General features: G+C 39.3%; 1 protein-coding gene across 8 annotated transcripts in view; it reads left to right on the forward strand.

The window, feature by feature from the left end:
• Positions 1-3,193: 3,193 nt before the first annotated feature.
• adcy2a (adenylate cyclase 2a) overlaps positions 3,194-24,741 on the forward strand; it is a 72,700-nt gene continuing 51,152 nt past the window's right edge. Inside the window, exons 1-4 of one of the 8 annotated variants that reach the window (XM_046045272.1) lie at positions 3,194-3,899; positions 5,020-5,532; positions 5,629-5,678; positions 10,547-10,744. In XM_046045272.1, the coding sequence (XP_045901228.1) occupies positions 5,142-5,532; positions 5,629-5,678; positions 10,547-10,744 (639 nt within the window). In that variant the 5' untranslated portion in view covers positions 3,194-3,899; positions 5,020-5,141. The other 7 variants (XM_046045265.1, XM_046045270.1, XM_046045269.1 and 4 more) reach the window with 7 other exon arrangements.

Below are 24,741 nucleotides of genomic sequence, written 5' to 3' on the forward strand. Positions count from 1 at the left end.
GTCATGGTACTCGTTAGGAACGCCGGACAGGCCCAGCTGACCAAACGGGAGACGGAGGTGAGTGGACCTGGCAGGGAAAACAGTTAGACAAGCAGGATTAGTTCGGGGAAGCAGGAGACGGAGAAGCGAGATACACACAAGATCATAAAAAGCTTGAATATAGCAGTGGCACCAAGTCTGGAGCGGCGACGATCAAGCGGAGATTGAGTGGACAACCAGTGTAGAAATACTGGTTGAGATGAGATTGATTGCTGGTAGGTGTGGCAGGCAGAGGTGGAGGTTGATGAGGCGCAGGTGTGGATTGTCAGCCGGGCTCAGCAGCGGAGAGAGAGGGAGAGCACACACACAGGGAGAGGGGAGGAGACACAGGGAGAGAGGCAAAACTCAGGGGAAAACAGAATGTAAGAAAAAATAAATAAAAGGAGGAAGAGACAGGACACTCACCGTCAGCTGGGCTGCCACCACAACAGTAATGATTGGATTGGTTACCAGTTAAACACATTTTCAGGATTTCAGAATGAAAGAGAATTAACTCAATATTTCCTGGATAATATTGGCTGTTACACATTCTTACTTAGAGAATATAAGCAAGTTACACAAACATGGCATCAGATTATGAACATGGCATCAGATTACGAACAAATAAGTACAGAGTGATACGTTAAAACAGCGGGAGAGGCATTAAAGAAACAGGGACCTGTAATACTTAGTTTGTCCTTTTGGGGGACACTGGTTCCACGAGAGAACAGTTGATCCTCTCACTAGGGAAGAAATGGTTATTTAACATTAAATTCGAGCTGGAAAATTAATTTAGCACAGGATAATATTTCTGTATCATGTTCTTTAACAAGAAACTATATAAACATGTTGAAGCATGGCATTAGTATAACATAAATTAATGGAATATCAGTGAGTATTGAGGACGATTAAAACACTGCAAATTAAATTTCTTTATGGATTCTTCTTTTCAACAACAACATGGTAAGATAACTACTCAAATGGAGTGGAGAGACCTGCTAAGTAACTTAACAAAGATTATTTAATTAAACAAGGTAATAGGCAAGTTATAAGGAAACAGTATTCATTTGTCCACACAAAGGAATTCGAAGCAGTGTCCTTCTCTGGCGTCTGGAGTTCACACCTAGCTGTGAAAGTGAGAGGGCATGTTAAGAGTCCAAATTAATGGCTCTTTGGTGGGGTAGAGAGTCAAGACTGAAGAGGAGATCTTTGATGTTTGGAAGTAATCTGAAAGAGGAACTTTATTACCATGGTTACCCTGCCCTTTTGGTCTTGGGAGTGTTTAGAGGTTGTTTAGTTTATGGCTGCGGAGGTCCTCACAGCCTGGTTCAGGTTGAGGTTAGTCTCTGTGTAATGTTAAAATTGTCAGTTTAACAGTCATGCATAGAGTCTGTTATCTCAACTTCACTGGCGGTGGTAGGTTTTATGGCTGAAACTACCCAAGCAGTACTTGTGGAGCAAACCTTTTACCCCCTCATTTGGGGTACTTCGGCTGTCTGTTGAGGGTTGATATCTCAACGCCCCTCCTCTTTCTCTCAGGGATAGACAAAAAAAGAATTTGGGATCTCCAAATTTATTTGATATAAAATGATCAAATCCATACTGGCTGTTCACTACACTATGTACACAAAAAGCCTATTTCTCTCAAACATTGTTCACAAATCTGTCAAAATCTGTGTTAGTGAGCACTTCTCCTTTGCCGAGATAATCCATCCACCTCACAGGTGTGGCATATCAAGATGCTGATCAGATGGCATGATATTGCACAGGTGTGCCAAAGGCCACTCAAAAATGAACGAATTTGTGAACAACATTTGAGAGAAATAGGCCTTTTGTGTACATAGAGAAAGTCTTAGATCTTTTAGTTCAGCAAATGATGAATGGGGGCAAAAACAAAAGTGTTGCGTTTTTAATTTTGTAAAGTATATGAATGATCCACAAAGAGTTAACTGCATTGAATGCCCTGCCTGTTGGTAGAAATGATAGTTTCCTCAATGAGTGGCAAATTATCCTTACGTAGGGTGTGCAAGATGGCATTGCTAATTGTTCACTTGACAAGTAGTTGTCATGATTTGGTCTTGTCTGTTCTTTGTTTCTTTGTCTAGATCCTTGTTACTCTGTCATGTTTGGAATCTGTCTGTGTTTTAGGTTTCAGTCCTGTTTGTTTCTTGTCTTATGTTCAATCTGCCTGTTTCCTGTTCTGTTTAGGTTAGTCTAGTGTTAGTACAAGCCCTTTGTCCTGTCTGTTTGATTGCTTATCTTTGTCACCTGTGCTTCACTCTGTGTGCGCACGCGCACGCGCACCCAGTCTTGATTGCCTTATGTGCTCCACCTGCTTGCTCTCCCGCCCAGCTAATTTACCTGAGTATAAATGTGTCACTTCTTACCTGCTTTGGATGTGTGGCTTATCACAGGTGTTTGGATTCTGCCTGTGTATGTACATGTAAGCCTTGTCTGCAGTTTTTGTGTTAAATGTCACAAACTGCATCATGCTCTCTGGTGTCTTGCATTTAGGTCCTGTTCTGCCTCTACACTTGGCCTTCTGTGACAGGATTTTACATGTATTTTGATGGTGACATGTCATTTTAGGAACTTGGAACATCAGAGGCAAGTCAAGCTCATTTTAAAGCACGACACATCTCTCCTCATAAGTGACTTCAGCTATTTTTGCCTTCATTAGGGTGGCTGCCTTCAAAGAGCTGTAGAACATGACAGTTTCATGCTTCTGACCCAAACTTGAAGACCAAATGTTAGATTAATTTGACAGAAAAGAAATAATAAATGTCTTTACCTTCCATGGTCAAACTACAGGTCTGTTTGTATGTGATTATGGGTGTATGCTCATTTGCAAATGTGAACACATTAATGAATAGGTGTTTGATTTAGTGTGACAGATGGGAAATATTACTTTAAAGGGTTTTGTAGTACGTTCAATGGAAGGCACAGAGAGGTGTTGTTGCAATAGGTAAACCGCACAAACACATGCTCAGAAGCAGGCAGTTGATGTGGATGGCAGCTTGACAGTGACTGTCTGCCCCCTTAATTATGTGAATGAAGGTTGCAAAATACATTTAGTGGCCCAGCATGAACTCTCACACATGTGAGAACCCTAACAACTGGGATTTATTGCTTTGTGCAGTAATAGTTTGACAACTTAAATTCAGCACTCAAATGAGGTAGTAGTCGTAATGGGATTAGAATCTGGAAATCGTCATTGATTCAACTTTATAAAAGCAGCATTTTGGCCAGTGCCACTTTCATCATGCTTGGCTGGTCCCTGTGCGTCATTGAATGTGTGCATGCATTATTGGTAAATGGCATTTTTGTTCACTTTTATTTTTGCTCTCTGAGCTGCTTATTCAAACAGAAGAACTGAATAGTCATAATTTAGAAACCACTCAGGTATGACACAATAGAGCAAAATTACTTCAAGTAGTCAGACTTGGTTGACTTTTTCAACCTAAGATCATTTAATATTCTTAAACTCATGAGATATTTTCACGTGAAAATTCAAAGGTTTTGCAGCTGAAGCGGTACGACAGAAGGCAATAGGGATATGATAAACATGGTTTGGCTAGTGGGCTATTCAGCTATATCGGGTGCCATTTGTGGCAACATGTTCAACTTCTTATAAAATCGATGTTACGGGCCGTTTGTGTATATGGGATGTTGTGCTTGTGTGTTTTCCCTCTCTGCCCTAAGCAGGAACTTGCCCTGCCCCCAAGGCTGCAGCCAGCAACCTGAGGAGCGCAGCTGATTCCACTCTCCTAATCAGTGGAGAGTATCAGGGCTGGTGAAGGAAGCTGCTGTAGGTGAGAGTATGGTGGTCTACAGCAAAGACAGTAACCGGCAGTGGAACATCGGAAGTCCTGCGGTTAAGTGTAATGATTTACTGTTTTTGTTTTGCACTGTGTACTTGTGTGCTAGTTTGCTACCACCACTTTTGTGTTTATCACTTACCTTAGTTATCTTTTAAAAAGGACCCTTGTTGCTCGCTTCCCTTTTGGGAGTTGATTTCTGTTGAGTGTTAAGAGACACTTTCTTTGTTAATTATTGTAAATAATTTACCCTTTTCTTTGCAAGCTTACTGTTTCGTCGTTTTCTTCTGCCCTGGAACAATTAATTGTACTAACCTCCTAGCCCCTGGGCTTCCATCTGAGGTTCGTAACAATCTTGGATGGGGCGGGATATTAAAACAATGTGCTACAGCTAACTTTGAAAATACTGAAGTAACTGTTATACATAAGTAGTTTTATGGACATTTAGTACTTAGAATGAACAAATTAGACTAGTATAGTGTACAGTGCTTGTGCACTGACTCATAACAGTTCAAAATAACACTAGCAGCAGGACAGAGGGTCAGTGACCTTCTACGGGGAGAGCAGTGATTGGTGGTTATGTAGGGACTGAACCCTTCTATAGAATTTGACTTCTAACCCCGTGTTTTGTTACCTCTGAATAGTACTGTACCCTTCTATGGGTTTGACCTTTTACTTTGCAGACTTACACCCTTTTCTGTTACTTAACAGATACCTAAAACATGTCCTATATAAGCTATGTTTGATGTACAGAGAGACAGTGGCCATCGGGCTGGGTCACTCTCCAAGCTGCTGCAGAGCTTGTAATTGATGCTGAACTCTTCTTAACTGACCTCTACTGGTGAATAACTCCCTTTTTCTCTTTATGCATTTGACACCACTTCACCTTTGACTATTGAACAGTTTCAACAAATCTGGCATCAAGGCAAATTGTCTAACTTTATGGAGAAAGGAGAGAGGGAAGGGAATGACTTAAAAAAACAAAACAAAACATGAGGTGTAGGTGCAAAATCGAGCTCTGGGATAGAGCTGAAACTGATTTCGTTTAACATGTATTTTGCAGTTTCTCAGCTCAAATTATTTAGTATAACGCATACTGCAGAAATGTCAGTGTTAATTTCTCTCACTCGCAGACTTCTCCCTGCTACTGCTTATTTTCTTCTCTTCCTCCCCTCCCCCTTAGCCCTCTCTCCCTCCCTTTTCCCTTTACTTCCCTCCCACTTTTCTCTCTCACTGTAAAGAGCAGTCACTCTCTGCACTCCCCTTCATTTCCCGCTCCAACATGTTGGCAGGAGGAGAAAGAGGATGCTGCGCTCTACTCTCGGTGCGTTCTTGCCACCTCTCCGGTCAGCACATGCTGCCTCTGACTCAGCCTCAGCTTTCAGTTGTCTCCGCCTGAAGGACTTCAGAGAGGAGGTGGAGGAGGAACCAAAGGATACGCTGGAGATCAGGAGCTTTCACACCAGGGTCCCCAACAGGAACAACAACCGCAGGAGACAGGAACAGAGCAACTGCTCCTCATCTGTGGTGGAAACTAATAATACCTCAGCAGTGACCACATCCTCTGCCTCCTCTACTTTCCCTTCCTCCTCTTCCTCCTTCTCGGCTCCAAGATCCATGTGGCAAGAGGCAATAAGGAGGAAGCGGTATCTCCTGGACCGGACAGGGGAGTCTGGTGAAGGGGATAAAGGAGGAGGTCAGGAGAAGAGGAACAGGTCCCCAGATTGGCTGTATGAGTCCTACTACTGTATGAGCCAGCAGCATCCTCTGATTGTGTTTCTGCTACTCATAGTGATGGGAGCCTGCCTGGCTCTGCTGACTGTGTTCTTTGCTTCAGGACTGGTAAGCTGCTCATTCACAACACACACAGAAATGCATTATGCAAATAAAAAAAAAAGTAAAAAATCCATACATCTTGGATAATACAAACATGGATTGCATTTTATTATCACTATAGCATATCACTGTGTCTGGGCTGTGAATTACGCTGAAATAAACGGCATAAAAATAGGGTCAAACACACTGGCGCGCGTGCGACACACACACAAAATCTGCTGGCTTGTTAAACACAATACATGAGCTCCCCGCTCTCATAGACCACACACAAAAATGTGCACACACTTGCAAGCATGCTTGTGCAACACCTATATGCACGCACACTCTCAGTATGCGGTCCTCATCGCAGCATTAATGTGAAAAGAAGGGTGAGATAAAAGTGAGAGGGGGAATGAGGGGCTTTGTTATTGCCTCATGGTTGACGGAACTACAGATCTGTTTCCCTCTGTCACTATTTTGACAGGGTTATCTTCCCTCTAAAACACTGAAGAATTCATTGACGTGAAGGCAAGGCACTCTAAAAAATAGACATTTTGAAGTTAAAAAAGCAAAACATTAAGTGCAGATTTTGACTGGCTGTGGTGTAACTCTTAAATAACCTACCTGACTAGATGCATCTAAAAATTGAATGATAAAAAATCCATGTTATATTGGCACAATCGAATTCAATTGATTTTTGAGAAATACTAACATAGCATATCACATTTTTGCATTAGGAGAGTACCTCTCCTGTCTCGGCTGAGTCTGCTATTAAGAAGGGATTACTCTAAAATACAGTGAAAGAGACAGTTAGACAAAGAGGGCATTGACGCGCACACACGCATCCCTCCACATCACAAATTCACTAGAACACCAGTAATCAATAGGAATACATGTATTTTAGCTAAACATGCACAACTGAAAAACAGAATTAAAAGTGTTGGATACTGAAGTTGTTTTCATGCACCATAAAATACCACCAACAAATAGATCGGTCAGTAACATCAGTGGTGCAATCAAGACAAAACAGGTACTTTACCTAGTAAGTCAACAAATGAAATCCCCTATCTAAAATATTAGAAGAGGCAACAATCTTTTGATGAATAATATGTATATGTATGCTGGCAGTATTTGTGAAAGTTAATATCCCCAGTTTTGAGGAAAATATTTCCCTACAATCGGACACAAACTCGTGGGCTCACAGCGACCAAGCATCTCAGTAAATGCCTTTGTCAGGCCACTGCTCAGTATACCTGTCCTACATCCTCTTTTCTTGATACTCTATCCTTGTTTTGGATAGGCATTACTTTTTTTTCCCCCTTCCATCATCCTTCCTTTCTCTACATTCTCATGTCTGTGTCATCTCTCACCTCCTCATATCGCTGTCTCTCTTATTTGTATCCTATCATCCCTCCATCTTGCTGGCTGGCTGACCTAAATCTTGTGCTGTTTTGGAGCTCTGCTCTGGGCGAGACAAACTCTCTGTGGCTCTTTGCAGCCACGCATATCCTCTCCTGTCCCAGTGCATTGACTGTGTGCATGAGACAGAAGGAAGGTGGGGGCGGGGGGCTAAAGCGCGAGAGAGAGAGAGAGAGATGGAGGTCAAATACAAAGAAACATCGTGAGAGAGACTGGCATAAAAACATTTTGATGGTTAGGTCACTTCTGGAGGAATGAATAAGAACTTGTTTTAGTGATTAGTCACTGCAATGAATAAAAAAAACAACAAATTACATTTTTACACACTGTTTTAAGAGTTGAAAATAATGAATTCATTAATTTGGATTATGCAGTGTAATAGTGGATACAGTGTTATAACAGTGGATATTTGGAGTTTTTAAAGATCCAAAATGAGTGGAAGACCAAACAAAGCTCTGTTTTACAGATGGGGATACATTGTCACTAAACAGTGTGGTCCTCTAGTGAACAGCAAATTAACAGCTGATGTGTTAAAGAAATAATAAATTTGGAAGCTGCGTTCACGCAATGCCAATACGACTTGGGGTTGAATCTGAATTGAAGTGTGATTGGTAGTTATCAGTGTATTTCACATATTCCTTTGCCTAAACATTCAGATGTGACATATCTGCCTACATAACCATATCCTGACCCTTTTCCATCCCGACACGTCACTAGAAAAGCAATAATAGGATTAAGCCTGGCAAAGGCAGGCAGCGCAAACAACTCAATTCACTATCCTCCTACATCCACCTTTTGAAGAAACTCCTGAAATTTTAATTAGAACTTTCTGATCTTAGTGTGTTTCAGCAAGGCAGCAGCGAATCCATTATGGATGTGGCTTCAGCTTTGCTATTGGCTAACACTGCGGGCTTTTCAGGGGTTTCCCAAACTCCATAGGATGTTCTCTCAGTGAAGATTTTTTTTTCACTTTTACAGTTATGTATAAAAAAGGATATGGAACCTTGGCTTGTACATTCAGCCATATTATAATATTTACCATAGGTTTTTGACCCTACTATCTTAGAATTTCACTAACAAAGACCACACCAATAAAGATATGAATTAAGAGTAGTTTATTACATATTCTGTATGGAGGTGTAAGAGGATGCAGGAGGGATGGATGAAGGGAAGGGGGGTTAGGGTTGAGGGATGAGGAGAAATCAGGGTCATGGACGGCTGGATGGAGTACAATGATGGACTGGTGTCAGTTGGTGGGATGACAGGAGAGAACCAGGGGAGTAGACACTCTGAGTTGGGGAGCTGTCTCACCATGTACTCTTGGTTTGGACAGAGCCCCAGTGGTTCCTGTATTCACACAAGAGAGTTGGGAAAGGGAGAAAATATGGGAGGTATGGGGGAGAGGGATGTCAGAACTGCTTCAAAGGGTAGGGGAACAGATATGGTGTGAAGTACTTTTTGTGCTGAAATGGGATGTGTTCAAGGTGTGGTCTTGATCCCGAACTTAGTTATAAAACTTAATTTATATTTCAAACCTGTACACACAAGAGTGCCATTGTATATGAGTATTTTAAAATATACTACAAAAAGAAAAGCTATTAAAGCTGCAAGCAGCGTTGCACGGACCCTCATCAATGCCTCGGGTAGAGATACAGCTAGGGTCTCTACACAACAGGCCAGCTGACACAGCTCTAAAGTTACCAATGCATATGTCACACATGGGAAGTATTGAAAATAACTGACAATTTTTGGTTGATGTGTCAGTTATTCAATTCAAAATGGGGCTTCCAGTTGGGTTTAGGGTGTCGTTCTCGAAAAACAGCCTCCTATTTCATGGCAAATTATTCCTTGCTAAGGCAACAGCGTAGAAATTACAAATCTACATCCCAAATTTTGTACATCTAGGTGAAATCCAGGGGCTGTTTTGTTAAATTTGTAGGGGGCGCTGTTGAGCTTTTTTTTCCTCACTGATGTCTCTGAACTATATCGGACAACAAAATACACACCTTATAAGGTGTGTGCCAAGTTTTGTGAATTTTCAAGCATCCTTAAAACAGCTTCCTGTTTCATGGTGAATAATCTATCACCATGGCAACGGAGTTTGATGAATCGTAAAAAAGCTTCTCTGATTGCACTGCTAAAATTTGATGTGGATCAGAGACGTTGGGCAGGGGCTGCATCACTAAATTTGTAATGAGCTTTTGAGCTCTATTTCCACAACCATGATCCCAAACCATATTAGACACCAGAAAACTCTCCGTGTGTGCAAAGTTTTGTGAGACTTCAATCATTCTTAGCCTCTCAAAAAAGCTCTTCCTATTCATGGCGATTAATGCTTTTACGACAACACAAGTTTTTTACAAAATTACATCAAGGCCTTGAGGCTTTTCTGAGACAGTTTTGAGCCAAATCGGATCATCCTGCTAGAAGAATATAACATGTAATTTCCTGTTGCCAGTTGGTGGCGCTATGAATAAATATTGGCATGTTAAATATATTCAGGACACGACTCATCAAATCTGTGAAGTTTGGGGCAGATATGTCCATGTACAGTCAATTTACAAGCCACATCCTTTTTCATGGCAAACCATCAAAGTTCCACACCACGTCACGGACACTCCTTTCAACGGGCCTTCAGATTGTCTCCAAATTTAGGCAGTGCAATCTCGAGGAGCTCACTAAAGGACGAGGCCTGTCAACATCAACACACCTTTTTTGCCACTCCAAAGACACAACGTTTAATGGCTCATAAAAAGCTTTGCGATTAGCAACACAACAATCTTTAGACTGGACTGCCCAAATGTGAAGTTGATCAGATTACATTTCTAGGAGGAGTTTGTTAAAGTATGGAGCCTGTAAATGGTGAAACAGTTTGTGTAAAATTCAAAATGGCTAAGGGTATGGCTCCAAGAGGCCTATTTTTAAGTCTAGAGATGATACATTAGCACCCCAAATTTCATACAGATTGGTGAAACATATGGCAATGCGTTGTTGAAATTTTGTAGGCGGTGCTATTGTGCCTTTTTTTTTTTTCCACAACCATATCGTATAACAAAGTACACCCCTTTTCATGTGATTTCCAGTTTTTATATTTTTATGCATTTATTTACCATTTTGTTGGCATTGGTTTCATATTAGAACTGACTGTAGCAAAGATCTTAGTAGGAACACCTTGTGTTTTTTAAAAATCTGAAGATTCAGAGGAGAATGTGCTTTATTTTACGTTCACTGCTTTTCGGGCACATGTCTACCTTGGTTATTTTCAGGACACTAAAGAGGAAAGACGGAGCTAGAAGAGTGGCTTTTTATAACAGTTTGGCAGTTTAATGCCCCTTCGAAAAGATTTGCTTCTTTATTTATCTCTCTCAGTCTCTAATTCCCCTTTCTCTGATACACTTTATATATGTTCTTCTCTTTTAAATTGTCCATGTATCTCACTGTTTCTCTCTGATGCTCATTTCGTTTTATTCTTTCAGAACATTGAGGACCATGTGGCCTTTGTAATCACTGTGCCCACAGCACTGGCTATCTTCCTGGCTGTGTTTGTACTCGTCTGCATTGAGTCCATCTTCAAGAAGCTTCTCCGTGTTTTCTCCCTGGTCATCTGGGCCTGCCTGGTTGCCATGGGTTACCTTTTTATGTTTTCTGGCGGGATAATTTGTCCGTGGGATCAGGTAAGTCAGATGTATTCTGTCATGGATTTATTGGTATCAGAGGAATATGTGATTTGTTTGTGTTTCTCCGGTTTTATTGGGTAATTTCAGGAGAAATTTAGTGGCTTAAGGAAAAGACAATACTTTGAATACACAGTACAGTACATGGATCACTCCTAACAAGTACTATCTCTTGAAAATTAAATGCTGTATTATCTCAACAAACCAAACTTTAAAATGTCCAATCTAAGCACATAAATAAGCGACCATTGATTCAAACATTTTTCACTCCATTTTCCCGTGATAATAGGATCGTTTTCTTGAGATTTCGAGATAACAAAACAGTAGTTTAACACAGTGGTTTAATGGTAATTTCAGTATGAATATAGTATCACTGGTTAACTCAGAGCAAAGGACTGATACTCTTGGAGTAGACAGCTGACATCTCCTGTGGTGAATTACAAGATCTGTGGGAATTTTGTTGGCTTTAGAAGTGCACATTCTGTACAAGTTAACCAGATAAACCCAGCCATATGCATACCTAGATCATTCCAACTTGTGTTTTGTCCGTGGAAATATTTATTTTTTCAGAAAACTGTATGAAATCTGGCAGAAAGAGCAGCAAGATATTTGACTTGGCTTTTTCTCACTGGTTTTCTGTTCTGCTTGAGTTGGCTTATACCTAATACTTAAACATATTCAACTGATTTCCAGTCCAAACATGTTTTTTAAGTCTATGCTGAGAGAGGGTGGAGTGTAGATTGTGAGTTATAATGAACATGGACAAATGTGAAATAACTTAGGGATTCAGATGGCTTGGAAAAAAAGAACTCCGTAAGCTTTTATTTCATCTCTTGTGGTATCTGACCTACATTCTATAACAGGGTGTCTTTCAAGTTTTGGCTTGATCACGCTCAAGTGCTTCCTGACATCTCATATTTGTTTTTTTTCCTGTCTCTGCTTCAGAAAGTAAATTAATAGAAGATTTTAGAAGATCTTAAAAAAATGACCATAGCTACAACTGATCCTGTTCAGTAAAACCAATTAAATGACATAGTCTTCACCAGTATTAATAATTTATCTAAGCATAATTGATTGTTGTTGTCAATTAAAGAAACCTTCCTACCTTAATTGTCATGGGTTTATAAAATAATATTCTCCTAGACAGGTTAGTCTCCCTGACTAAGGATGGGTATTGTTAAATTGTAAAAGACTGTTTAACTATAAGTCTTTATTGATATCACTATTGATACTTTTCTATTATTTGGTGGTGGAAAGTTGGTGGTGTCCCAGCTCAAACAAAGTAACTTGGAACATAAACGGCATTTCACTTCCTCCTTATCTTTGGCTTATGTGAAATGAAGCCACGCCTTCGACCACTTTGCACGTTCAGCAATCCTAGCAAGCAACCAGTTGAATAAATGAGAAATTAAGTGAACTAGGGCGTGTGGTAGGCCTGGACAATCTGAGGAAAATCTGTGAGGTGCAATAACACTGTTCAATATTGCGATAATGATTTCACTTGCGATAAATAAACAAATAATGAATATTGCATATTAGCTTGGTTATCTTTAAATTCACTACAGGATTAGATTAGGATTTAATATTTAAATATACTTAAATGTTGTACAAATACTAAAACTCAACATCTGACATCAAAATACTGTGCGGCATTTAAAAAGAATGAAGAACTCCGACATCAGTCCTTCCCCCTGTTCTCCTCCTCCTCTCTCTGCTGTTATTCACTGCCTGCAGGTTACCTTACCTGGAGCAGCTGGTTTGTCTCAGCCAGCAGCTGGTTTTACAACAATGTGCAAATTTTAAGCAACGTGGCAAATTAGGCTGAACAGTTGGACTACAGACAGTTTTTAATCTAGCTTGTTTGTGACATTTGTCTAATTGACAAGCTAATGTTGCACAAGTGTAAAAACATAGAGGATTAAAGACTGGACAGAGCACATTAAAAAAAAAAAACGCTTTCTACATGTTTATGCTTTTTGAGCAGATGTATTGATACGATTTGTCTTTTTCCTTGTGAAGGTTTTCTGCATGTACTTAAAGTTAAAGAGTGTGGCTGTCATCAACTGGAGTAGTTTGGAGTTAAGTTACCTTCACTTCACTGTCTCCACTGTGACCGGCTGTGTGTGTGTGTGTAGGAGCCAACACAGAGAGCAGGCAGAGGCTGCAGCCTGATAATAAACGCTACAGTCTTTAGCCCCAGGCCCGTTTAACACTGCGTTTTGGTGCCTATCACTAAATAACTTTAGTTTTATTATTCATCACGTTTCAGGTTAAATCAGATTTAATTTAAATGACAGGACTCTTGTCTCAGAAGACATAACTTCACATTATAGGAGCCACTAGTTTTGGTAGCCTAGAAGTATCGATAAACTTGGACCTTATTGATTTTTGGGTTTTGAGAAATTTGAAATTGGGTCCTTTTATAGAGCTGGGTTTCAGTCAGCATCCCTATACCTGACTTTCCTAAACAGCTATGGTTCAAATGTCATTTACTGTTTTATTTGGCACTTTCCTCTAAACTTAATGAAATTAGTTAATCAAATTATATAATGCCTTTAGAAGGCACAGCAGAAATTTTAAGTCGATCGGACTAAATCCCTAGGAGGAGTTCGTTAAAGTACTGTGTGTGTGTGTGTAAATCATCCAAAAATGGCCGACTTACTGTTGGGTTTAGGGCATCGCTCCAAGAGGCTTTTTGCTATGTCTGGACTACAAAGTGTGACACTTTGAGGCTACAATACTGAACCTTTTCACAATATTCTAATTTTCTGAGATATTGAATTTGGGGTTTTCATAAGCTGTAAGCCATAATCATCGAATTTATATCAAAGGCTTGAAATATCTCACTTTGCATGTAATGAGTCTCTATATAATAGTTTCACCTTTTAATTTGAATTACTGAAATAAATGAACTTTTGCACAATATGCAAATTTTTCAAGTTTCACCTGTATTCACTAAATATGTAAGTTTTGACAGTTTTTTTTTTTTTTTTTTTTTTTTTTTTTTTTCATGCTTGCTGCTAGAACTGCTGAATTGAAAGCATAGAATTTGACCTGATGGCTACTGCAACATGTGAGAGCTGATTATATAGTCAACATAAATGTATGTTCGCAGCCACATGGAATTTTTACTGTTTGATTACAAAGCCACAAACCGATCATATATCAGAGTCACACCGGTGCAGTCAGCTGGTATCAAGAAAGCCTGGCTGATGCGTTGTGTGAAACTGCTGTAAATCAAATTGTGTAAATCAATACATACTTTTTGTCCATTCATTTATCAAGCTTCTTAGGGCACTACTGCAGGCTCATGGACTGTGTCCCATGTGACCCTCTCAGTACTATGCAGCATCAAATCAGTCAGAATGCATAAAAAATGCTGCTGTTCTGAAACAAATTTGTATGGACTATATTTTGCAGCAGTAGCACATTAGGCTTACAAGTAAAGCTCAATCTATATCAGTGGTCCAATGCTGATATTTAGAGTGCAGAGTGGCCAATGGCCAATATATTGCTGAAATCAAAACAAAAAAAAGTCATGTATAATTCCATTAATTCATGCTGTTTTAGATTTTTAAATGAAATACACTGGCTTATGCTTTAGATTTCAAAATGTGACTAGTGTTTAAGGAAGAGTGGGGTACAATTTGTCAGAACAAGCAGCATTATTCTCTACAGTATACATTATACTTTTAATGCTAACCAGAAATGGTTTTAGATTAGATGTGCTGTCATTTAGGATAGGAAAAATGTGTTAACATTTAGAAAAGATGATGGTGACTGAGGAGATTTAGGCTCAAACTAACTTTTTCACCACCTTCCCAGGACTCACAAGGGGGGGGTGCTAACATCATTCCATTGTCTTTGTTTATTCTTTGATAATATTTATTGGTCTTGTTAGTGTAGGTATTGGCTGATGCAGATTATGTAAAAATGTCAGTAATGCTACATATACACTCACCTGCCACTTTATTTGGTACACCTGTTCAATTGCTTGTAAACACAAATGGCTAATCAGCCAATCGCATGGCAGCAACTCAATGCATTTAGGCATGTAGACGTGGTTAAGACAACTTGGTGAAGTTCAAACCGAGCATCAGAATGGGGAATGTGGCATGGTTGTTGGTGTCAGACGGGCTGGTCTGAGTATTTCAGAAACTGCTGATCCACTGGGATTTTCACACACAAGCATCTCTAGGAATTACAGAGAATGATCTGAAAATGAAAAAATATCCAGTGAGTTGTGTGGACGAAAATGCCTTGCTGATGTCAGAGGAGAATGAGCAGACTGGTTTGAGATGACAGAAAGAAAGGCAACAGTGACTCAAATAACCACTCGTTACAACCAAGGTATGCAGAATACCATCTCTGAATGCACAACACATCGAACCTTGAAGCAGGTGGGCTACAGAAGACCACACCCCGTGCCACTCCTGTCAGCTGAGAACAGGAAACTGAGGCTACAGTTCGCACAGGCTCACCGGAATTGGACAATAGAAGATTGGAAAAAAACGTTGCCTGGTCTGAGTCTCGATTACAGATGGTACGGTCAGAATTTGCCATAAATAACATGAAAGCAAGGATCCATCCCTTCTTGTATCAACGGTTCAGGCTGGTGGTGGTGTAATGGTGTGGGGGACATTTTCTTGGCACATTTTGGGCCCCTAAGTACCAACTGAGCATCATTTAAATGTGACAGCATACCTGAGTATTGTTGCTGACCATGCCCATCCCTTTATGACAGTGTACCCATCTTCTGATGGCTACTTCCAGCAGGATAATGCACCATGTCACAAAGCTCCAATCATCTCAAACTGGTTTCTTGAACATGACAATGAGTTCACTGTACTCCAGTGGCCTCCAGTCACCAGATCTCAATCCAATAGAGCACCTTTGGTATGTGGTGGAACCAGGATTTGTATCACGGATGTGCAGCCAACAAATCTGCAGCAACTGCGTGATGCTATCCTGTCAATATGGACCAAAGTCTCTGAGGAATGTTTCCAACACCTTGTTGAAAGTATGCCACAAAGAATTAAAGCAGTTCTGAAGGCAAAAGTGCAAGATGTCCCTAACAAAGTGGCCAGTGAGTGTATATGCTTTGTATTTTACAGTCTGTATCAACATTACATCTCCAGTTAAATAAATTACATCTACAAATATTGGTGGATTTTCTCATCAAACCTGTCAAGAAGGCTATCACCGACGGCATTATGGATACCCAAAGTATGAATTCAAAAACGCAATAGGAAAACTTTTACTGGTGGATCACTTGATGACATTTCTTTATATTTCCAGCTTGTTTGCTTCGATGTGGATGTTGTTTCTGGTCCTTTGTTTTCATTGAATTTTGAATGCTTTCTTTCCATTTCTAAGCTTTCAGATATTAGTTTTCTTAGTATGATCTCAAATCATTTATGCACAAGTTACTGAACACTCTCCAATCACCATCATGAAATATATAAAAAGCGTTTGATTCAAATTAAATAATCGGTTTATTGAACAAGATCACGCACCAAAATCCTACAGGCTACATATGGATGAATTTGATAGACTTTAAGAGCCTATTTATGAACTAATGATAAAGTTGTCCAGTTATGTTATGGGATAAATATCCTGCCATGTTTCAAAACTGAAAATAAAGTTCTGAAAGGTTGGAAACTAGTGTTTTGAAAACTCAAAATGAAACCTTGTAAATGGTGATCTGAAAACTGGTGTGTGAATGTGTGGGGGGGGGGAGTTTTGAAACTCTGAAAATCGAGGGTCGAAAGGGCAAAACTTTATTACATTACATTTGCACTTGTATTGCAGACTATTTTTCAGAGCTGATCTACAACACCCACTTTGTGGAGATACGCCCACACAGTTGCGAGCTTGCGACTCGTGATTTGTGGCAGGGGGGGAGAAGCCTGGAGGCAGGGCCTTCTGCTTTTGGCCAATGCGCGAAAATTAAGCTTTGCAACCTCGGACCGGGGGGGAAGCCAACTGCTGAATTGCAGTCCAATCACAAATCGTATTTACTGGATAGGGGGGACTGACAGTCTGCTCTGCCAATGACACACGGGGACAGGATATGCGTGCATGGAGCGGACAGAAATCTGCAATTTAGGTGTCCCTATTTCACATATCTCCGGTATGTTATTTAGATGATTGTATTTGTATTTTAACTGTTGAGAATAAACTAAAACTGAACTGGTAAAACAAACTGCAGCATCTGCACTGCTACAGCCATATAGGCCTACATCCTGCAACAGGGCTTATTGAAAACAGCACAGTACAATAGGTCATTTGTAAGTTGGATTAATTCATCAGTAATGGTAAGAGATGTCGATCACAAAGATGTAGCTAAAGGTGCGCTGATTTACACACCACTTACACACCATTCATTCCTTTCTTCTGCCTACAAAAAAATGTGAGGCCATTATGCTATTGCTGCTCTCTGCTTCATATTATAGCCATGTTAATTAACACTTCTCTGAAGAGATATTGTTGACTGTCACTGGACTGTATTAAGGGAATGGCTGCCGTGTAAAGATTACAGATATAACTTATTGGCATTCTCACATTGCTCCATCTTAGTGTACAGTATATTCAGTATATTTTAGTATTTTAATTTACCCCCGGGGAGAAGAGTACCTACTTCAGTTATCAGTGAAATGAGCGTAACATCGCTTTATGCAGTCAGTAATGAAATGGCTTTGAATAATATATTAGTGCTGTTTGCCAGGGATAATTAAAAAGAGCATTAGTATTCGATTACCCTGCATGGAACAAAATATATTTTGATTTCACTTTAAAGTGGCTTTAATTTTGTCATTACTTTATTCAGTTCAATAATGTTCTTTACAGACCCAGCTCACAGAATTACCATTAGCTGGCTTGGATAACCTGTCCCCCTTATAAGGAACCAAGTTTTATTTAAATTAAAGGTTATAAATACTTTTTTGGCATGTTTGCTGAAACTGTGATACCAGTTTCCAAATCGTAGGACATGAGACCGACAATCTAAAAAAATCCGGTTCCTCTGGCTCCTTCAAGTGCTCCTATAATGTCATGTACAAGAATCTATGGTGCTTGAATGAAAACAACCAATCAGAGCCAAGAGAAGTCTCTAATGCAGTGTCAATCACTGCTCATGTACACGCAGCCCACATCCCCCATGCTCTCACTCAAGCTCAATATCTTCAGCTCACGGCTTATGAAGTTTTGCAAATACAATGACTGAGAAATAACCACCAGCAAATATACTAATCAAGTAGGATAAGTGGTGTTGTAGACTCCCTCCCCTGTTCAATGACTGCTTCTCGACCCTGGTGTAGATGGCTTCCTTGACACTTCTTTCAAACCATCCATCTTCTCTGTCTAAAATGTGCACCTGGTGGTCCTCAAACGAGTGTCCTCTGTCCTTCAGATGTAAGTAGACTGCAGAGTCTTGACCTGAGGAGTTGGCCCTTCTGTGTTGAGCCATGCGTTTGTGTAGTGGTTGTTTAGTCTCCCCAAATTAGAGGTCTGTGCATTCCTCACTGCATTGGACCGCATACACTAGATTGCTTTTCTTGGGTGTGCGGTCTAAGAGGGGTGAGGTTTCACAGGGCAAATGGCTCTTTCTCCTTCTGTACGAACTTGTGGGTTTGGTCGGAGGGGCTTAGTGGAGTGATACGAGCAGGAAAGAGAGGCAGAAGGTTTTGCATTGTGTATGTTCAATTGTTACGCAGCTTTAACAAAATGCAATGCTCAACCTATGAGGTTGAAAAAGTCTAAATATATTGACTGACATGTAAACCATCAATGCCAAATAAGAATCCAATTTTCTAATGAGCTGCCATTCACTTTAAACACATCTTGGTACCATTAAAATCTACTAATATGTAGAAATATTAGGATTGTATCCAAAATCCCATTCTTTTACTATATACCATACTATTTATACTGTTTATTATTTTATTTGAGTGCCCTCTCCACAGTGTAACAAAAAGGTAGTGTTTCTGCCATGTATACTATTTAATAGTGCCTTTGACAACGATGCCACAATGCAATGTTTCACACTTCACATAGTCACATCCTGTGACTCTACACCTGTTAAGTGGTGCTGCAAAATTATTAAAATTAAAAAATTTACTGGTTAGTATTGAGTAAACTATTGTGTGCCTATTATGTGTAGGGAATAGTAAATGAGTGAATGCAGGAGTGATTTTGGACACTGTTAGTCATTCCTCTCAAAATTAACCCAATTATCAAAGACGTTGTGTACATTCAGGTAGCGCTGAAATAATCGATAAATCAGCAACTATTTTGATTATTGATTAATCGTTTCTGTCATTTTTCAGGCAAAAAAGCTAAATATTTGCTCGTTGGACTTTACAAATGTGGGGATTTGCTGCTTTTGCTTGTCATATGTGAGAGTAAACAAGACATGTTTTGGGCTATTGGTTAGACAGATTGTAATTTGTATTTTTCACAATGTTTACATTTAGTAGACCACACGATTAATCAATTGATTCAGAAAATAATCTCCAGATTAATCGATAATGAAAACAATTGTTAGTTGCAGCCCTAAATTCAGGTCCGTGTAAATGTTTTGAAATATTTATTAATTGAATTGAATTTATGTTGACCTTAATCGTAAAGTTTCTTAATTTAAAGATTAATCCATTTATTTATGTATTTACATATTTAGTGTATGACTAAGTTTCTGGCATGTGGAGAATCGAACAGGATTAAATCCACAAACTGTTTTGTACCACAACCTAGAGTAAAATTTAAGACATTGCCCTGCTTGCTGTAAAAATTCATCACTTTTATTCCTGGACTCGGAGCATGCTGGGCATTTGCTTATCAGCCAATTATATTCATAAACAAGCCTTTGAATCTGTGATCACACTGGTGTTACTGTGCTGTTACTAAGTGGATGTCTGCTCCAGAAAAGAAACGGAGGGAGGCAAAGTAAAAGTCTGAGTTAATTAAATGATTTCTGTGCTGTTGTGAGGAGGTAGCCATAAGAGGTAGGGGAACGAAACAGTGATTAGAGGGAGGGCGTCATGTTGTCCCACCGCCTCACCTGTCACGTATAAAGCCCTAAGCTCATTAAAGATGATAGTTTTTGTCCCATGTCATTTATAAAATGCTAGTCAGTGGATGAAAATGTTGCTGCCCATAGTCACAATTTAAAAATCCATATTTAAAGTGAGCAAAAAAGAACAAAACTAAAAATACTGATAACTAAAGGACTTGTAGATAAGTTGCTAAGGATGTAGATAAGGTGACTAAAATGTTATGTAAATGTGTTATTAACAATGTGGCCGGTCCTTCTTTGGGGAAGAAAATTGGTTTGAATTGTAGTGGAAAGAGCAAAATAAAAGTGGGACATAGAGCGATGTAGAGGATGAATTCATGAATGTTTTTTAATTCTAAAGATCTCTGACCATTCCTTTTTATTGCTTCCATGCTGATATACCGTGACATGGTTGTGGTTCAGTTGTAGTTTACCATTTTTAATGAGACGCATCGGAAACATTATGTATGAATTTCCCACTCTGTATAACTAAAATACTTTTTATTATTATTTTAAGATGGGATAGGATTATTATTTCCATAATCAATTATACATAACAGGGACTGTTTGTCACTATTAATGAATGCCATCTCATTTAGTCGCAAAGCACACAAAGCATCTGTTAAAATATATTGCTTCCATTCTTTGAAATGCAACACCTCAGTAAACCATAACTTCTCACAACATATGTTATAATAGTGAATGTGTAAATAAAAAATGTTGCATGTCTGCAATGCGTTTAGTGAAAATTATCCTTTCATAATTCTGAGGCAGAGATTAGGCTTGAAGAGGGGAGTGGGCAGAGTTGGAGGGAAAGGCAAAGTTAAACCAAAAGTACATGCAGGTAATAAACTATTAATTTAATTAAAGATCTGCTGGCATGAGTAGTAGACCACATTTGGCCTATAACGCGTTCTTGGTTTTAAGTAGGCATAGTGAGGCCAGTGATATGCAGTGTAATGTGGAGGCTTGGTGCTGCCGCTGCTTTAATAAGCTCCTTACATCTTGCCCTTTTACATGTACTAGGACATATATGCATATTATGTTGTCAGTTACCATTGTCAAAACTGCTGTAGTGGTTTAGAGGTTTAGATTAATGTGTGGTTTTTTTACATGTTATTACTGTATTCTTCACAGAGTAAGAACCAGTGCCTGAAAACAAACAGTGGACAAACAGTCCAGTCTCATCCTACTGTGAAACTCAAATTCTACTGCTGCCTCAATCTTTTTGAAGTATCCTTCCCCCTCCTTTATTCTTTTAATGTCAGTGCCTATTAGTTTCCACAAAGCATTTGCACACCAACAAGCTAACGGGACTTCTTCACTGCAGAAAATATCATGCCTTGTGTAGCTTAAACTACTTGAGTCCAGATGGCACTTACAATTTGATATATTTCAATTGCGTTTCTGCTGTGGTTCAGACAAAACTAGATGATATTCCTATTATCCTTCATAGGTATTTTGTTTTTTTTTACTCCATGACGCAGCTTCCCCACATAGGGGACATAGTCAGCTGTCCAAATAACTATTTGTATATATAATTATTTGTGTTGACATCGTCACAGAGAGAGAGCGAGACAGTAAGAGAACAAAAGAGACATGTACATTATAAACTGCACTGTCAGTACAGTACACTGTCAAGTAATTGATATAGCACATTGGCTCCAAATATCCCCTCAGCTGTGTTGTGCTCAGCATCCCCACTCTCCCAGAGTCAGTTTGTATACAGTACACTTTCCATTTTCAAACCTCTAATCAATCGGATGCTTATCCTCTCCCCACAAAACCCTCTGTGTTTACTGGCGGTGAGGAGACGGGCTTATCTGTGTGGACCAGCCTCTACCCCTCACTGAGAGATGTCTGGACACTGCCTCATCTCCTCCTTTCCTTCTCTCTGTTTCTCTCAAGCCCTCCCCCCTCTCTGTCACACAGATGCACTCACACACTCCTCTTTGAGCATACAGCAAGCCTCATTAGGCTTTTAGACAGAAGAGGTGGGGAAAGGGGAGTTGGGGTGAACCTATCCGGTTGGAATAGTAAAGAAGGGGGTAGATGGCAGAAATAAGAGGGGAACAACTGATAGGAAAGAGAGAAATAGAGGGGGTAATACATGGGAGGAAGGCAGAGAGAGGCATGGAGATATGCAGGATAATATGTAGAGGAGGAGTATCTCAGGGATCAAGGTCAAGCTGCCCAGACTGATTGTGAAAATTACAACCCAATCCCTTTGGCTGTTTCTCATCTACTGCGTTGAATTCTGCATCTTCACTATAAATCAATAAATGTTGTTTTACTCATTTTGTGAGTATAACTAGATATTTTTATGGTTAAATACAGAGAGAGAGAGAGAGAGAGAGAGAGAGAGAGAGAGAGAGAGACCACATTGTAAATCCAGACCGTAAACTAATCTCTGCCACAGACTGTAGACTAAAAGCCTGATGTAATCTGACACTCCATTTCTATAATTTGTTTAATGAAGCCTCCTCAGTGTCATTATCAAGGAATTGATTTATGGGACAGAAGGAGAGTTTACTGTACCATGATGGACTACAAAAAAGCCCTGCCCACTTAACTGTCAAAGAGAGGGTCCTTATGTGGTTACCTTAACCGGAGCTCCTCACTGTTTTATTGCTGCATCGAGTATCATATATGCAGGAGAGCTCAGCAGGTGCCTTTCCACCTGCAGCCTCTCCATTATCCTCGGTACAGTTTCATGGTTCAGTAGCAGCATTGGATTTCAGAACATTCATTTAGAAAAAAGGCTTCCTGGACACTAAGCAAATTATGTTGTTATGCTAGAGGATATTTGCCAGCAATTAGCAGATCTTTCTTGTACTAGTAAGTACAATAGTAAGTAAGATAATACTTTATTATTCCTCTTCTGACATAGTAAATAAAAAAAACATGTCTTCTATCATCCACAGGAGAGAAAATAATCTGGTGCTTGTGGGTTCACATTCACTGAATTGTTTACCATTTTCTTTCAGTTTGAGTCTTATAACCTTACATTGGTGGCTTTTTTGTGTTTGCCACCTGCATTGGATTCTAGATGTATTATTAATTTTAGAGGATTTCTGGTTCTGCAGGGATTTGAAACCGCCACAACTCTAATACATTTGCGATACTGCAAAAACACCACAGCCACCCTAGCAATTAAAGGCTTATTAGGAATCATCAATACTGTAACCACTACTTTGTTCGCACAAATTCTCACCACTCTCAGGACTCATTCTTTACCTGTCCACTAATTGTCCCTCTTTAATTTTCTCACCTCTGCTAGTGACCTGACACACCTCTCAATAGCTCTTTTTAGTTTGCTCCTCACTATAAATAGATGACTAGTCACCCTCCTTTTTTGCCAGATTGTTAATGTTGGTATACAACAATTGCTTTCCTGCCATTTCTGGCTACTTTTCTGTTCCCTCAACCCCTTGTTAGTAAACTGCTTCAAAAACGTTGCATTTATGTTTGCATTTGGATCCTTACTGCTGTTGCCTGCATTATTGAACCATGACATTGAAAGAATAAAATGAGACTCTGCCCAATTAAATCTCTGTCAGGCAGTGGTACAGAGAGATTAGAAACGGTCCTTTCCTAGGTTGCGGTAATGTAATTCCATTTCTTCAGAGACTGACACATTACACAGCAACACAGACAAGAATGCAAGTGAAAAGTTAATATTTAGGATACTTTTGCTTATTGCTTTTAAATGCCCTTTTTGTTGGGCTCAAATCTGTTGCACCACCTCTGCTTGGTAAAACACAACAACAACAAAAACAGAATCTGAGCCTCTCTGGATACTCAAAATAATATTTTCTGTCACGCAGAAGGGATTATGATGGGGAGCTATTGGTTTATGCAGTCATGTAAACAGCTTAAATAGAAGTGAAAATGGAAATGCCAGACTGCATATCTATAAAGATAAGCTCCACTGATTGTGAAAAAGGGACAGTTGTTCCGAAGGTTGGGCTGAGGGGCTGTACAGTTTGGTGGTCAGATAAGAGAAATCGGTGGCACAATGTCAAAGCAGCAGGCGGTTCACCAAGCTAGTTGTTTTTTTCTTGTGTGCAGGAAACAAATCATACAATCCCTGGGCTACTTCATGGCTTTTGAAAAAAATGAAAAAAACTTCCAAAGCCTTTATATGTTGTATGAATTTATGATGTGGATATTTTCATTTTGAGTGAAATTATGTAAAAAGTAGAGGTTGGAATAGATTCCCACAATACAATATTATCACAAAACTTAAATCAAGATATGATGTTATTGCTATTTGAAACATTTTGGCAATAATAGATCTTGTCATTTCTTACCTTTTTTCAACTGCAAATGATGTCCCTAAAGAAAAACTTTCTTAATGTATAATGGGATCAATATTTATAATAAATAATATAAAATGATTATTAATACTATCATTTAATAATTAATAACAGAATGTAGCTTAAAGTTATATTCACCTTGGGCACCACTCTTAAAAAAAGAAAACTGATGCCAATTATCTATTTAAGTCTAATGAAGATATAGTAAACTATCAATTAGGAATTCTGATTAATAATTAAATTAATAACTATAACAAAAAGACCATCAATGGATAGTAGGTTGAAGGATTTGGAGTTCTAAGCAGAAGAGGTTGGCATTATATTCATTCTTAATCAGCAATAAAAGAAACCTGTATGTCTATACAAAGGCATTGATTTGGCAAAAAGATTAACAATACAAAACACACAAGATGAAACTAACCAAAGCCTAGTGCACACCACATGATTTTTTGCCCAATTTGCCGGTCGGTGAGCTCGGCGACCGTCAGGTTGTGATCAGGGGTAAATCAGTAGTCGATCTGCGGTCGCCAGTTATGTGTGAACTACTCAACGACGCATCTCAACGGCCCCGGACACATTTGTGACACATTGCCGATGTCAGCCATATATTTAGCATGTCAAATATC

The sequence above is a fragment of the Micropterus dolomieu genome, linkage group LG03 (genome assembly GCF_021292245.1).
Source record: "Micropterus dolomieu isolate WLL.071019.BEF.003 ecotype Adirondacks linkage group LG03, ASM2129224v1, whole genome shotgun sequence".
NCBI lineage: Eukaryota > Metazoa > Chordata > Actinopteri > Centrarchiformes > Centrarchidae > Micropterus > Micropterus dolomieu.